At 33.6% G+C, this 17,067-nt stretch overlaps 2 protein-coding genes across 2 annotated transcripts in view; one reads left to right on the forward strand and one right to left on the reverse strand.

Moving 5' to 3' along the window:
- Positions 1-4,439: 4,439 nt before the first annotated feature.
- On the forward strand, positions 4,440-12,932 carry LOC120328061 (solute carrier family 25 member 36-A-like). The gene is made up of 8 exons (XM_039394455.2): positions 4,440-4,871; positions 5,674-5,970; positions 6,312-6,389; positions 6,719-6,825; positions 7,997-8,060; positions 8,668-8,948; positions 9,462-9,598; positions 10,955-12,932. The coding sequence occupies exons 1-8, from the start codon at positions 4,519-4,521 to the stop codon at positions 11,018-11,020; spliced, it is 1,383 nt and encodes a 460-aa protein (XP_039250389.2). The 5' UTR covers positions 4,440-4,518; the 3' UTR covers positions 11,021-12,932.
- Positions 12,933-14,579: 1,647 nt separating this feature from the next.
- Positions 14,580-17,067, reverse strand: part of LOC120328024 (DNA repair protein RAD50-like) — a 30,317-nt gene continuing 27,829 nt past the window's right edge. Inside the window, exons 27-28 of the mRNA XM_039394401.2 lie at positions 16,151-16,284; positions 14,580-15,962 (exon numbers count right to left, since the gene is read on the reverse strand). Of these exons, the coding sequence (XP_039250335.2) occupies positions 15,791-15,962; positions 16,151-16,284 (306 nt within the window). The 3' untranslated portion in view covers positions 14,580-15,790. The remainder of the gene's footprint in view (positions 15,963-16,150; positions 16,285-17,067) is intronic.

The following is a 17,067-nucleotide window of genomic DNA, read 5'->3' on the forward strand; positions in this document are numbered from 1 at the left end:
GGTTGAGTAGGTCGAATCCGCAAACATTCACCGATCTGATGCCAAATTCACTATGCAATCAGTATGTATATATATATATATGATGTATTTTGAAAACTGACATGCGACATCCATAAGTCGGATGGTCACAAACTCGTCTCCTTGTCTCGCGATAAATATGATATTCCGATTTCTAGCGTAAACGATACTGAAATGCATTCGATATAAAATGCCTACACAATAAACGAATTTAAATGCAAACTATATTTCTTAAAAAACATTTAGTTTACCAGTCTACACCTGTGAATATCAGTTTACTCAGAATGTATATATGTATGTGCACATATACACAAAAACAAATCGAGCAAAATATTTATACTGCGATTAGCTTCGCTGTCGCTAGTATAAATGTTCATAAATCGTGTAAATGTAGAACACCATTCTCACTGTCTCAATACTACATTCGTTTAAACATTCATGCAAGGATACATTCTCACAAAAGTCAGTTGTTCAAAAATCCCATCTTGCAAAAACACATCAACGAAATAGGGTATAACACACATCTATAAATTCTTGCAAAACATCCCCGCAAAGTTAAATTTACACGAATTTCAGAACATTTTCTGAATTGCTACCCTGAACGGATTGTAGTTCAAACTATTTTAAACCTTAGAATACTTGACTGTACCTGGACCATCTGAAAAAAAACGGAGGGCAAATGAAATTGTGGTTACCCGAATACATGATAGGAAATTTGAATACATCAAGACTGAAATATTCCGAGAGATTCTGAACAGTCTTTTTGATTTTACGAAAATTTTCGACGCCCTTCAATGTGTGCATGCAAGAAAAAAACAGCCATAAATTTTTGTTGAAATTGTGACACCTGGGAACGTCAAATAATAATAAAAACGCAAATCATGTTTAACTATCAATTGGTGTCACATGAGACTAAGCTTTCATCTATGCCTGCTCGCTGATGTATTCTATACGGTAACGACGCTGTAGCCCGAATAAAAATGACTATTGTTGAATCAAGACTCTTGAATCCCATACAAAACCCATTGAAACAAAAGTATGTTTCATAAATGGTTATATATAGCGTTATACTCATGGCGGGAAGAGCAAATATAAAGGGATGTTTTTTGTAAACGAATGCAGATTAACCTAACTTCTTAAAATAAGAAGACTCTTCGGATGGTTTAATAAATAGACATCGACGGATGTTCGTGAGTGACTCGTAATACTAAAGCGTCTATACAACACTACATATTTCATATATAGTAACATTGAAAATAACAAATAAAAAACAACAACATTATCATTTTGAAATTCAAAAAAAAAAATACCGCAACGTAGAAAGCTAGTTCACTCATGTCCCAAAATGTTGATACCCCGTTAAGACGAAGTTCAAAGGGACTTCCAGATTGGGAAGCTTTGTTATCGAAGATCTCTGTTTGCTGTCCATTTAAGTAATCTGCCCGCAATTCTTGTAGGAACTTGAGGAGAAACGTAATACACAGAAAAAGATTTTATTCTATTGCTGTAGTGAAAATTTTGATCCACGCGTTGTAGAACGGGAATTCCCACGAATTCTGTTTTTGGGAGATATTACCTGTGGACTTAAAATGCGTATGGGTATAAATTTGAGAGAAAGAAAATTTTCACAGCTCCGATTCATGGGTCATCTAACTCTTGAGTCAAATCCGAGTTTCAGCATTTTTATTCCTCGGTGAATTCGTCTCATGGCGTTTCCTCACTTCAACTTGATTTTGGCCTGGCCCCAAATTTTCCGTGGCTTCAAAACCATAAAAAAGTTATTACCCCTGTTGTCTTTTTGGAGTAGTAGAATCCTAGTCCACCGTGAAATTAATAAATATGGGACACATTGACACCAAACACTCTAAATGTTTATATCTTGGGTTAATCTCGGAGTATTGAAACTAAACATGGGTTTTATCACATTTTGACAACATTTACTTCTAAATCAACGTGCTATATTTCGAGTTTATGGCTAAAATTGATTAGCGAATTTTTGATTTCTTCTAAACAACATGAAACGATGTATATCGCTTTTCGATTTTTTTTTCTGAAACTCGCACATCATATTCAAGTGTCACGCCAAGCCTATCTGGCGGTTGGTCACGTCCTAGTTGTTGGGTTTTTGAAAGTGCTGCCCAAACACTGCGTAATTTGTAACGTAGGGTTTTTAAGTCGATGGCGTTCGAAGGCAATATGCTGTGTAGAAAAGACCGTCTTCTTCCTCGCTAAAAGACAATTAATTTAATTGCCTTTTGTAAACTGGCCAATACTCGGCTATTCTGTTGCCCAAGTACACAAGTGAACAAGATAAGCAGTCAAGAAATATTAACACCGCTCCAACGGTGCAATTTTGTATTCAACGCTCGGATTTTGGCTTATTTTTTTAGTAAAGGTTTTTTCTTACAATTCCTTACAATTCTTATTTATATTCTTTCCTAACACATCTTCCTTCATAATCTTTTAACTCTTATCTTTCTCACTTCCTACTCCCACTTCTTTCTCTTTCTCATTTTTTAGAGGAGACGAGCACCACGTGACAGGGAGAGTTGATATGAGTGTGCCTCAAGGTGCATTTTTCCTAACTCTCTCCTGTCAGGGAAGTGTTCGTCATCTCTAAACATCTGTTCTCTTCTGGTGTTTTTTATTTTTGCCTGCCTGCAGGTATTTTTCACAGGAAAATGAACTACAAGCCTCTCCTGCAACATGTAAGTATATAACGAGGTAAGTATCGGTGGGTTGAGGCCTACTTCAATTTAAAAAAATAATAATAATAGAGTAAATGAAAAAAAAAATTAACAGTTAGACGTGTTTTTTAATTTGAAAATCATTCTAAGTTGACTGGGACATTAATATTAGAATAAAACTAGAGTTATAGTACACGACGAACAGACGACCCTTCTATCGTTTCGAATACGATGACTCAAGTTTAGTTCTATTGTCGGAGTCGGAGTCAACGCATCTGCATTGAGGAATCGGCAACGAAAAAGGCGTGCGGCGGGAGTGCTCAACGCTTGTCGAGATACCCTGACAGCGCACTGAAACATCATACGAATGTTACTATAGAACCTCAAGTATGCGTTGGCTGATCGGCATAATCTTAGGTTTTGAGGCTAATTCATTTGAAGACTAGGTTGAGCACTTTGTGATAATTTAGTGGTGGTGATGATTAAAGCCTTTCAGCTCAGACGACCGGACGTACCAAATTCCCTCACGATTTTGCACGCAATTAATATATACGTTGTTACTGCACATAATTAATACGTTAAACTTTGCACGAAGATCGGAAAATAGATGTAGTGCTATATTTTAAAATTTTTCCATAGCGCGTTTCTCATGACATTATTCCCCACCCCAAAAATGGAATTCGTCTGTGGTACGCCGCCAGATTAAAAAACACTTAAGTGGTACGCAGTCAGTAAAAGGTCGAGAAACACTGCCCTAGGTGGATGATTACTATATTTTTGGCGGGGACTTTCTACAAAAGTTCCATTAAGGTAACCCAAATATGCTATGACGCTGGGAAATAGATATGTACAAAATGTATTATGATGTAATTTTCAATAGTTCTAGTCGCGATTGATTTCGATGCTGTGGATCAAATGATGTTATGATCTGTAGTATGAACAAACTCTGTATTTATTTATTTACGCTTGGAGATCGAACAGTTTGCTGTTACCGCTACGTGAATTACGGCAAATGAAAATCTAAATTTTCAATTCAATCGACTCGGACTACAGCCTCGGCAAAGAATGCCAATCATTTTTATGTGGTCATCGGTCTGCCGAATAACAAATTACATTGAATATGCGACAAACTTTGATCACGCATCGATCACGTTTCAGGCGCATGGGCTGTAAAGTTTTCAAAAAGATACAACTTGGTAAAAGGAGAGAAGAGAAGAAGGTAGCGAAAAACAAACACCGCATTCACGTGTTCTTAATTTCAACAGTCGTGATCAGTTTTATTTCACGATGGTTGTTTGCGTTCGCGGAATCGAGCGGTAGATGCATCACGGGATTTCCTATTAAACTTCGACTCTGGCTTTTAGCGCTGATCATAACAAACATTACTGGACATAATTAATACCTTAAAACTTTGCACGAAGATCGAAAAATATATGTTGTGCTATGTTATAAAATACTCGCGTATAGATAAATAGCGCGTTTCCTGTGACATTGTTCCCCACCCCAAAAGTGGGCTTTGTCTGTGTCGTGTCATTACCATCTCATGCAAAATCCAATGTCTGAATGTTGATTTCGTTATCTAATTTCTGCGTTTTGTCATCTGTGATTTAATGAGTCTTTGTTAATTCTCACTGTCTGTGTTTTTTTGTTCCGAACTTTGGTAGACTATTTCAGTATTCAGGTATTTGAACATAACTGTTAAAAATTGAGCTAAAATAGGCCTATTTAGCGAATCCTGGTTTTATTATAAAAAAAGGGAGTATTACTTATTTTACAGATTTAAATATTATGTTTACAAAACAGTTTTGTAGGCATGGATACTGCGAAACCTGTTAATATGTCATCCAAATCCGTCCGCTGCAATGAAGTGTGGCCACCCAAATATGCAATAAGTGAAAATGGTTTGGACTTGAATACATTAACAAAACAGCCTACTGTGAAAACTGTGGAATTTACAGAACCACATTCACACGTGTTCCATGGATATTCAGGAATATTTAAGGAAGAAACTCAAAACCAATCAATAAACTTTCATGTTCCGAATAATGTCGATTTTGAGATCAGTCCAAAAACACATCTGGAATATGCAAAAAGTATTGTTAAAGAACATGAGCTTCCAAACTTGAATAAAGATGAAAATCGTCTCAAGCACCTCTTTGCTGGAGGGTGAGTGCATTCTTCTGATATATTTTTCAGTCTCTAGAAAACAGCTATTGAATTGCATTGTAAAATCACTTTCACCTGGTTAATGTAAAGCAGCAATATCTACTGGTGGAAGAATAATGTTTTTTTTCTTTTATGCTATGGCACAACGTAAGACTGCCTATTTGGTACTTTTATGTCACAATAAACCTCATTTAAAGATTTGGTTATTTCCTTAGTCAAGAGTTTAACTCCTGTATTGTTATTTTTTGTACCAAGGCAAGAAATTATCTAGGTTATTACAGATCTATTGCAGTATTGAGCTATGTACTTTTGCAGGGGCTCCCGAAGTATGCGAACCAAGATGGCCGTCATCGGAATGTAATATGTGTACTAGGTTGGGGTTAGGCCATAATTTGAGGTATAAATACTACGGGAGGCTCTTGGCTAGTATTCGAATAATAATAGGACTAAAATAAGGAAAATTGGAAAAAAATTATCGCCTAACCCTAACCTGTTACCCATGTTACGTTCCGATGTCCGCCATCTTGGTTCGCATACTTCGGGAGCACCCTTTTGCATCTTTATTGCATGAGTTTAGAGTGATGGGTAAATTTGGATAATTTTTTTAGATAGGTGCTTCAAATTGTAACAGTTTATATGGTACAATTTAATCTCAAATAAAAATCTATAATTCTATTTATTGAAGTCTGCTTAGTTTTCACTTAAAAATGTACAGAGGGCAGGAGGGGGAAGATAATAGTCTTAGATATAGTATTGCTGACTTTTTTTTCTAAATATGTTGATAATTAATGTTATATTTCAGAATTGCTGGCTGCGTAGCATCCATAGTGACATGTCCGTTAGATGTCATCAAGACCCGTCAACAATCATCTGGTAATGCACAAGGTGTCTCAGTTTTACAAACAAAAACATTTCTGCCAAAAGTGTCAAATTATGGTTTTCACAAAAACTCTCCATTTGCTCACGGAAGGATATTTCGAGCAAGGCGAATGCAGATGAGCCAAGCGACATCAATACCCAATTCCGGAACGTTTTTGAAAACTTTTATTGAAAGAAACCTAAAGAGTTCGGGCAATTCATCCATTTTACAACATTATAGGTAACTTCATATCTCAGTCATGACTTTTGTCCTATATGGCACAGATAATAGACATGAACAGGATCTATGTTTAATTAAAATTTCCTCATTCAAGTTTAAATAAAGGCACATGATAAGCTTTCATTTAAAAGTATGTTGAGGGGATTCATTAGCTAACACTGACACATTGAGAGCCAAAGTTAATTTATGAGATGAATATGTTAGAGATATCAGGTCGCAAGAGACTTCTGACAATGTAGATTGAGTATTAAATGGTAATTTTGAAATAAGAGTATTCAAGTATGTTTGCAATGTAAAAACATTTTAAAATAGAAGACTCATTTTCATACTTATTTTTCCAGGCACATCATGAATATGGAAGGACCAAGAGCTCTTTATAAAGGTTTAGGAACCACTCTGGTTGGTGTTGTGCCATCAAGGTAAAAAAATGATAAGAGCTTATCTCTTCTATCTAGTTTACTTGCTTTTTGCTATTTGTCTGTCATAATATGATAATGAATATACGAAACATGTCACATTGCTGGCTCTTTTGACTGGCAGCTAGTTATTATTGATGAAAACCTGAGATGACTCAATTCAATTGCTTTCGATTTTGCTGCAAGACCTCATGGGATATTTTAAGTTCATTGCAAATTGAAATGGACGCAATGCATTATCAATGAGATTGTTGTACCAAAGCAACTTAAATAAATATGTTTTACAATATTTAAAAAGTTTTGATGGTAAATTGTTTTTAATTTCATTTCAGGGCCATTTATTTCTATGCATACTCAAATTCCAAAAACTTCTACACAAGGAATTTTGGTTTGAACAAAGATTCATCCTCACTGCATTTAGTATCAGCTGGATCAGCAGGTAGCTGTTAATTTTTTTAACTGAAAGTGGTTTATTGTGTGAAACAATACTTGTTTAACATGTTTTTGCTGTTTGAATGTTTCACAATATCATCATTACCTCGCATTCAGCTTTTCATAATTTTGCTTTAAGCAGACTTCTCTATTACATGTTGATTACCTATTTGAGAGATTTTATTGTATCATACTAAACACTAAACTACACTACAAACACTACACTAAACAGTATTGAAAATCCAGCATAAACTTAGTTCTATATAGGGGATTTGATATTTTGAAGCCTCAAGTCATAAATATTTCTGCATTTTACTAAGATTAAAAGTTTTATGCTTTTGGATTCTTCAAAATATTTATTATGCATACTTAATTAGATCATTCTGTCACATGGAGATAAATGTGTTTTCTACATCGTCAGAGATTAGTTTTCTTATTTGATGATAGGAATGTTAACTCTAGTCTCTGTTTACCCCAAAGCTTATTTAGGCATTATTTTTGGGGGAACTACTGATATATTTCATTTTAGATAATCCCGTAGTTTGTTCAGGGGATATTTTTAGAAGCCAATGTCTCTAATTCTGTTTGTTTATGGAAGCTTTGAAGAGATTACTAGTACATTTCCATTTCCAGATCAATAAAAAAATGTCTTATATCCTTGTGTTACTATATTACTTCAGTCACCATACTTTGTCATCAGATTATGTGCGTTTGCAAATGAGAGAATGTAATTTAAACCTTTTGTTTGAGGCCACACATATGATTCATTGTTTTCACTATTTATTAAATCATTTTTTGATTATGTCACTGACACTGTGGATTCCATAGGAGAAATCATTTTGGAAACGTAATATATTCTATAAAAAATGCGTTTTTTTGGGGTGAAAACTTGGTGAAACTACTTAATATCAGTAAAGATTTGATTTCATTTCTGCAATGTGAATCTGAATTAGAAATTTAAATTAAACCATCCTATTCAGTTTTGGAAGACATCCAAAATTAATTTTACCTTGTCCTGTGATGAATTTCTTGCAAACAGCGAGTGATTTCATGTAAAAAAATTGCCCTTTTACATATTACACTTATAACATCATTTTGTTTGATTCTTATTAAGCATTCATTTTGAATATGTCACCCTGAACTTTCAGTCATTAATCAATGCATGTTTTTATTTCTAGGTATCTGCTGTACCACTGCAACTTCACCCCTTTGGGTAATAAAGACTAAATTACAACTTCACAGGTATGTTGATGTTTTATGACTTTTTCAATAAGATTGAGTTTTTTCACATTAAAAGATTACGAATACGATCCTTCCCAATCTCAATACAAGTTTACTACTTATCTTCTATGTGGAAACTGTATAATTATTAAAATGTGTCAAATTGATTTTTGCAATGTCAATGGTACTTATCGATAATGGTAAAATATAGTTGATTAGTGCATTTCAAGACTTTTAGGGGTAACTTGATCAATAGTAATACTTTTTCATTTTATTTTAATTGTTTGGGCAGAGTAATATCAATATATATATATTGTATAATCATTGATATAGTTATTAAATTGATTGGATTCAAATGTTTAATATTCCCGAATTCTGCTTTCATAATTCTGCTTCTGAATATGAATATTGTAAAAGGATTTCAATTTGGGTTTGAATAAATCAATTTAATCTGTAGAATGATTCACTCTGTAGAAGAATTTCATTGCCAAAAAAGTTGATTTCTACAGGAAATTTTCTTTTTCTTTTTATATTTGGTAAGTTTAAAATTACCATGGTTTCAAATATTGTTTTATTTTGTTTGGCACAGTGAGCTGTTGATAAACTACATGTTTGTTTATTTTTATAGGAGTGTACAAAGCAATATGTCAGTACGAGAATGTGTATTAAAAATCTGGCAAGCAGGTGGTATGAGAGGATTTTATCGTGGAATGACAGCGTCTTACGCTGGAATATTAGAGACAATTATTCATTTTGTGATTTACGAGAGACTCAAACTTTTGCATGTGAATAACAAACAGTTGAATTTATCGAACCAAAATGATAAGAATACTTGGAAAGACTATGCTACGTTGATGGCAATAGCAGCAATGTCAAAAACAACTGCAACATGCATTGCCTATCCTCATGGTAAGTTTATTTATTCAATATTGCTGATTGTGCAAAAGTCCTCCAGCAGTATTTTAATATTGGTATTTGAATGCCAACTGCTTGATGACTACTATACGGTTATCTTATGTGGGCCTTAGTTGTCAACATCCTATTTGGTCCATATATCTATAGCTCTTGCTTGATAATAATGAAATATCATTGCTAATAATAACAGTTTCAAGTAGGTTGTTTTTCTGTCCACTGGCTGGCTTGTTCAAACAGTGGAAAAGGTAGAACTGTTTGCCCATACTCATATCTATAGCAGTATTTTATTTCTCTCTAATTTTGCAAGAGTTCTCGATTATTTATTTTTCAATACTGAGAGCTATAAAAATATCCTGATCCAAGTACGCCCAAGTTTCATTGATATGCAATTTTTTGTTAATTTGGTTGAACATTCTGAAATGGAGAATTGATTATAAGTCTTGCATTATAAAATATGTAAATAAATTATTTTTGTTTTCGGTTATAAAATGTATTAAATTCTTACAGAGGTTGTACGGACTCGTTTACGAGAAGAAACAAAACAAAGTAAATACCGTGGATTTTTTCAAACACTTTCAACTGTAGCAAAACACGAAGGAGTAAAAGCTTTATATCGTGGTCTCGGAACACAGATAATTAGACAGGTATGCTATTTATCTTTAATCTTGTAATTGATTGTTCTTTTCACTATTGGCAGCTTATTTCTAAAAAGTGTGTTTTGTTGTAATTTTTTTTGTTCTAATCTAACGCAATTAAATCATGTTTTATTAAAGTGCCACATCAACTACAACATGGACGTTGTTCAAGGAAATTAGTTTGTAACAAAATTTGAAAATTACTTTATTCAAAGAAAGACAGATCTACTTAGAGAATTCAGATAATGAAAATGAATTCTCTATCTGTAGAAATTTTTATTCAAAACCTGTTCTACAGTTAAATTTTGGCTTTCACCCTAAGTTTTTTGCTAAATATGCTTTTGTTAAAAATGTTCAAAATTAATTTCATAAGATAGGATTATAGTTACAAACTTAGAATAGTTGATAGAAACATTCTCCATTATTAATTAGTATCTGTAATCTTTCCTGTACATCACGAAAACATGATTGAATTTCCGATTTCCTGTAATCTTAATTACTCTTTTAATTATTAAGTGGAAAAGTCATGATATATTCCAAGCTTTACTCAGTAAAAGTTTTGACATAAATCTCCTTATTACTTCAAACAATGTGTTCAGATTATAATAGTTTGCAGTTTCTAAATTTCTCAAGCAGTAGGAATAGCAATTTTGAATTCACTTGAATTAAAGTGAAGGTTTGGACTTAATTTTGTTCATGTTGCACTTCTCTATTCGAACCTGTTTCTCACCGTATTTTATTATGAGCAGCCTTTTATTGAGTTTTATTGAAATACCATTTGTAACAGTCCGGGGGTCATGGTTGTAAAGAAATTTCTTATTGATCATTTCGAGTTGAATAATATACATAATAAATTGAATTTCAAAGCAAGTCGAAATATGACTGTTCCACCATGGTTATCCATTTACAGCTATATTTGCAATTGTATCTCATTTGAGTTACGTTAAATAATATAATTTATAAAAATACCCTTGTTTGGCATAAAGATACAGGTCATCACTCATCATAGATCTTGAATGTTTATGATTATTCATGGTCTCATGGAACAATTTGTTTGCTGTCAGTTATCTATATATTGAATATTACATATCTTTAGCAAACATAGACCCTGAAGTCTATATGAACTTATGGGTGTGGACGTGTGGTGGCTTACTGTTTGCCAATAAATATTTCAAATAAAGATGTTAGTTTCATAAATATTATGCTGGCTTTGTGAAAACCGATTAGGAATATGTTTTCTTGCTTAGAATATCAACAAGATTTATTTTACCCTGTAGCTAAGCAAAGGTATTCAGAACTCTGACTTCACTTTTGCTTCAATATAATTATATTTCACTTCAACTGACCCCTTTTTCTCATTTGCAGGTTCCGAATATGGCCATTGTAATGGGAACATATGAATTTTTAATTGATGCATCATCTCGAGGATAAAATGAGTCAAAACTGGCTGTGAACAATTAAAATTTTCATTGCAATATCTGCAAGTTATCATGGCATTATTTTTTATATATACACTGTTCAATCGTACTTTTTTTTTATCTTCACTATATTAGCAAAAGTAATAGTATGCTTGTTTGTAGTATTTTTTTTCCTTTCTGCAACTTCTCTTATAATAATATGAGTGAGGATGGTAACAATGTCAGTTCAGTTATTTATGTGATTTAAAATTTAAGTTGCTTCATATTCTCAAGTTATACTGCGTAAAGGTGTATTCCCGCCACATTTTTCTTGTCAAAAGAAAATCATAACTGAGACTTAAAGAACTGCTATGTGAAATTATTACTATATCAAGATTCTGATGAATTCGTATTCTAAAATTTGTTCAATTAAGGTAATACCCCTTTCTACGGTACCATCAAATCGAGCAAAGGCTATTAAAAATAATTTTCTATCCTTATAATATATGTCTGGTATTACTATCTAATTAGTATTAATCTTTGTAAACGGTGTTCTGATGGCAGAAGTCTGGCCAATGCTCAGTTTTACAAAATCTCATAATCTACCAATTCTTCAATCCACATTTAGATATTGTTTCAGTTTCCATCCTTTGTACGATACATGCTCTTTACCTTCTAACATATTTTTGTATAAAAAGGTGTTCCGTATATGATTGTGATTTTCTGTTGCTTTCCGTTTTTATCATATTATGTTTGTAGTAATTATATTGTATAATTCTTAGTGCCTTTAAACTCTAGTATGTCTCATGTTCCATTGTCAGTGCCATAACAAACAAAAATAATTGTATTATACCTGTGTAGAGGAATACACAGACACAATTAAAAAGTAATTTTGTGGTGAGGAAAACCTAATTCAATTTGTCATAACAACGACCCTAAAATTAGTTAAAAGCAATTCCGCAAGATTGTTAGCTTTGTTGTTCCTATGCTAAATGAAATTTACGTTTGTGAACCTTTTTCATCTTATTTATATCCTTTATTGGTGTGGATTGTATAAATGTTAAGTTTCAGCGTGTTATATGTTGTTTTGTTCATTTATTCGTTAACAGCTTTTGTCTCCAGCCCGCCAAGCTATTTAGCGTGGCCCTTGTCAACACTCAATTTTTCGGCCAACAAGCATAAAATCTTAATCCGACAATTTATGCTACAACTCCTGATGTTAACAAATGAAGCAAAAACTCAAAATTTCAAGTGTCTCACTAAAACGTCGAATCATTTAAAATATTGCATTGTGAGAATTTTTTAATTAGTTGTGTACATGGAAAAACTAATTTTTTTGTGTGGCCTAGCTAGGTATCTGAAGTTGGTTATATGGCCCACCCTTGATCTTCTAATGTGTACTATGTTTCAAGTATACTAACTGGTAACTAGAAGAGAGAAAGCAGTTGCTATAAACAGCTTCTTTTTCCCTGGAAATGCCATTCTAATTTTAAAAATTCTACTGCCCTATATCAAATTTTGCATGAACAGTGCCACTATAATCTATATTCCAATCTCTGGCTAGCTTATTTTTAATAATATATAACAAAAGAATTACTGATATATTGGCTTTAAGGTTGGTAAAAACAATAGTACGGTACCTTTATATCTTTTTGTACGCGTCCAATTTCATTTTCATATTATTTTTTTCTTTATATATATTTTTGGATCTGCCCAATTTCATTTTTAAATTGGCAGCTGTGTATGTCATTAGATGTCCTATGTATCTGCTACCGTTTTATGTGTTCCGTAGCGATTTCCAAAGATAAGTTTTTTGTCTTACTTAACAGTCATTTCTGTTCTTTTTCTTTGTACTTTGTGTTTAAGAGTTTTATGATATAATTTCTTTGCTGCTAAGCCAAAGCCTGTTTGTATGTTTGTTATTCAATAAATTTTTAAAACTTGAATTTCAATATTAAAATCTGTAAAGTTTCTGTGGGTGGATATGAGTCTAGGATGTTTTCAAGGACGATCTATAATTGACATAAATACTCCTTGGCCTTGGCTATAGCTGTTTAGCACATAAGAGTTGGATCCCATATTGATATCTCATTGGTATATCAATAGTCGTGGGTAGGGCTGGGCATTTTCGAATACCTGATGATTTCAGAATTAAATCGAAATTGTATGTGACTTTCTTATTATTTTAGGTCCTCCAGACATAAATTGCTGAAAACATAGAATACATCACTAAAAATAAAAACACGTTTTCATCAATACCTCAATACAGAAAAGAGTCATATGTCAGAATTGTGATGAAAAAATATGGCTTCAATGAAAAAAAAATTGAGAAATTTACCTCGACCAATAGTGGAAAGAAAAAAACAAGATGGCTGCGATTCGAAAATTTGCTCCAAACCGATTCGAATAATTCACTATTCTTTTCAAAATGCCCAGCCCTAGTCCACCAGGAAGCTGATTACCTTTGTATTGGTGTTGGTAGTCAGGCAATACCCACATTACGCCCATAATATTTGACAATGACCAAGAATTGTTTTGTGAGTAGGGGCTTCACCTGTTTTGTAAAAGTGGATGATATCATTGATATGGAACTTGGTAAATGGCATTTCCCACCACACGCCCAAGCTAATTGTCAAGCACGAATAAATAGCATCCGCCCTTTGGTAGTTACGTTTACATAAAACACAGCTCGGCCCCTGCAAGGAGAAACATTTCTTTAAAATCTATCTGGGACTAGAAGCAAATTGGACGAGGTACTTTCCCTGGTTTAAAGGACTGGGTGGACGAGAGAGCCAGCAAACCATATGATGGTTTGATATTCTCATCCACCGTCATCGTGTTTCCCAAGACAATAAATAGGATAGTCATAGTTTTGAGATATGTTGTCACGTACATAGTGAAGAAGTCAACGTCATGATGTACGTTCTCATCAGAGCAGAACAGCGCGTGTTTTTAACGAGGTGCGAAGCGTCCTTCATGCGGATAATTGTAGTATGGTTTCAAATGAATATTCAATTCCACCAGACATTGTGCGAAAAAATTGCGAGACATTCCATTGACACGACGCGCACTGCGTATTATTGCGCCATCCCACCGAAATAGGAAGTACAAAGTTCGAAGAGTCACATCCATGCAGAATTCGTTTGCGATTTTTAAACTCTACTTGTGTAGGTAGCCGCAAGGCAACCTGCTACAGCAACCAGATGTTTTCTTCACACCCAGAAAGCAGAGCCATCCAAGACTCAAATAGAGAGTCTGGTGGGCTTGAGCAGGCGTTGCTCATCTTCGGTACAAGCGAGGATTTTAATATCTAGTTCCCGTTTAGACAAGCATTGTCCCATACTTTAGCACCCCCGTCATAAGGAGCGTGAAATACCAGGAACAAACTAGAAGCCAGTCTTAACTACAGAAATCCTGACCTGAAGGCAGTGTCGTGCCTACACCTAAGCGAAAAACAACAATTATCATCTCACATACGTTTGCACCGATCTATCTGAAAATGGGTACCTTGACCGGATTAAAGCAAAGCTTGAATGTATTTAAGTATCAAGCATGACAGCACTTGGCCAAAGCTGAAACCAAAAACACAACCATTTAACAAGAACAATATCTTGGTCAAATTACAGAAAAGCGAATACACAAAATTGAAATAAAAACACAAAGTCATAATTCAAATACACAGATTATTACTTGCGATAAGCAACATCACAATTAACTATTTATTTACCAGTAAGGAGGCCAAAACAATTGCAGTTGAAGTCAATTATAAAACAGATAAAGGCTTTTGAATAGAGTAAAAATAAAATTAGCAGAAAATGGGCTAATCAAATTGATGAACACTTTGCTGTTGTAACATTTTCAACACAACTATAATTGTCTAACCAGTAAAAATATGATTCAGTGATGATATCGCTCCTATCTTATATGGACATTTTAATTAATATCAAAAAGACAAACTATGAGGAATACTTGCACTCTGCAGAACTTAAGTTTGCATAGACCATACAGTAATCAAAAGTTTGGGAAGGCACCTGTGAAAAAAGATGATGTCAAACATACAGAAAATTATTGTGCAATCGCAAAAACTTGCCAATTCAGTAGAAAATCGTTTGTAGCTCACAGTATGCAGCGAGTTAGTAAAAACATTTATGATTTAAGCATGGGCAGGCATAATAGACATATGGTAAGTTATGTGCACTGTAAAGCAGCAGATATAATTTGCTTAACTGGAAAAACTTGACTGTTGACGTCTGAATATAGGCAGTGATGAACTTAAGTAAAAAATTACAGGCAATATTTATAAAGCAGAATAAAACACAATGTTTGGGTAACTACCATTAATACAAATGTAAGAGAAATGCTCAAATGTATGAATACAAAGGTCATATAACTAATCATAATAATCTGTATTGCTCAAAAATATCAAGTCCTACAACCATAGCAATTCACATAGCTTAGTATAGTACAATGGCTGCCGAAGAAAATATGGTTGGCTAGCCTGACGGAATGTGACACCAATCTGGTGGGGTGGAATATCGAGCCCAAAAAAAAAACAGCGGAACCTTAAAAAGAGAAAAATAAAATTGACAGATTTATAGTGACTTTATTGCTGATATTTAGCGACTTTTTCAGAATAACATTTCCAAGCATCTCAACAAGAACAACAATGTTCTGCATAATGACCCATAAGTCCACTTCACGTCCAAAAATCAAACTCTTTAAATAATCAATAATAATATCTACTTGAAGAGCTGTGGCTTGTTATTTCTACTTCCCATCTACCATATTGTAAATAGTTTAAAAGTTATTCCAAAGTTTCTATTGAAAATTTGGATATTCTTGATTTTCCATCTTTCTTTTCCACCCTGAAGTAGTGATCAACATGATTTGATCTTCCAAGTAATTCAACAAAATCTTCATCGTGGGTGATGACAATCAACTGGAAATTTCTTTGCTTCTCACGTGACTCAATGATGCTAAGAAACAAAATAGTTACAGGATTAAGATTTATATACAGTAAATTTTAGCTCATTCATACGAGCGCCAGACCATTTAGCTAGTTAACAGTCTTTTTGGTGTTAAATATATCTGATTTGACAGGCAAAATATAATATGCTGATAATGATTATGTCAAATTTGTTAATTGTAAGACTCAATACATTACCTTACAAGTGCTCCAGCCAAGCTTTCAATATGATATCTATCTAAGTTTGTAGTTGGTTCATCCAAGGCTAAGATTCCACAATTGATACAAAATGTTTCAGCAAGAGCCAAACGAATAACAAGTGAAGCTAAAACCTGAAAACCAATATTTTCCAGTTCAAACATAATGCTAGGTGACTAGGTCAATCATTAAAGTAAAATCAAGGTTAGAATAGTTGTACTTGTTGAAGTATCCCAGATCATCAACTTTTTTCTGTGACAATGACCAATCAACAATATGTTGTTAACAGTGATGTAACAATCAAAATTTGTGCAGCTGTTTAGACACTTTTTTCACTGAAGGCATATTTTCGAGCATGGTTATGAACATTGGCCCAATTTTGTGGTTTTGAGTTCTATTTTTAGTTGTTATTTGTGTTTCAAATATTTTGCGATATCAAAATGAACGAAAATTTTTTCTGAGGTCAAGAATTGGAGTACTGTAATATATATTGGACTGATTACATGCAACACAAGTTTTTGTTATCAAAGTCCAATATATGATATTTGAGCATTTCAACTCATCAGCAGTTTAGCATAAGGACTATGAACCCAGTTTAAACTGAACAAAGTACATCAGCATGTCCCAATGGGAATTGAATTAATTACGATGAAAGGATATTTATAACTTCGTATCCGCATGCTCGCAGCATGATCACAGTATCTATTCGGCCATTTAACATGGCTATTTAGCAGACAGTAAGAGTAGTTTCTTCATCCTTTTTAGTTGTTTAGTTGTTAATTTTGCATATTTGTGACCATAAAATGTCAATGTTCTGCGATAATTATTCTGTACAGCATCATATAAATTAGCATGCCTCATTTATTTTATCCTTTTGTTACTGCTGATCTGTGTATGGTGGCAATCTCTGACATAGT

This window comes from Styela clava, chromosome 7 (genome assembly GCF_964204865.1).
Source record: "Styela clava chromosome 7, kaStyClav1.hap1.2, whole genome shotgun sequence".
Taxonomy (NCBI): Eukaryota; Metazoa; Chordata; class Ascidiacea; order Stolidobranchia; family Styelidae; genus Styela; species Styela clava.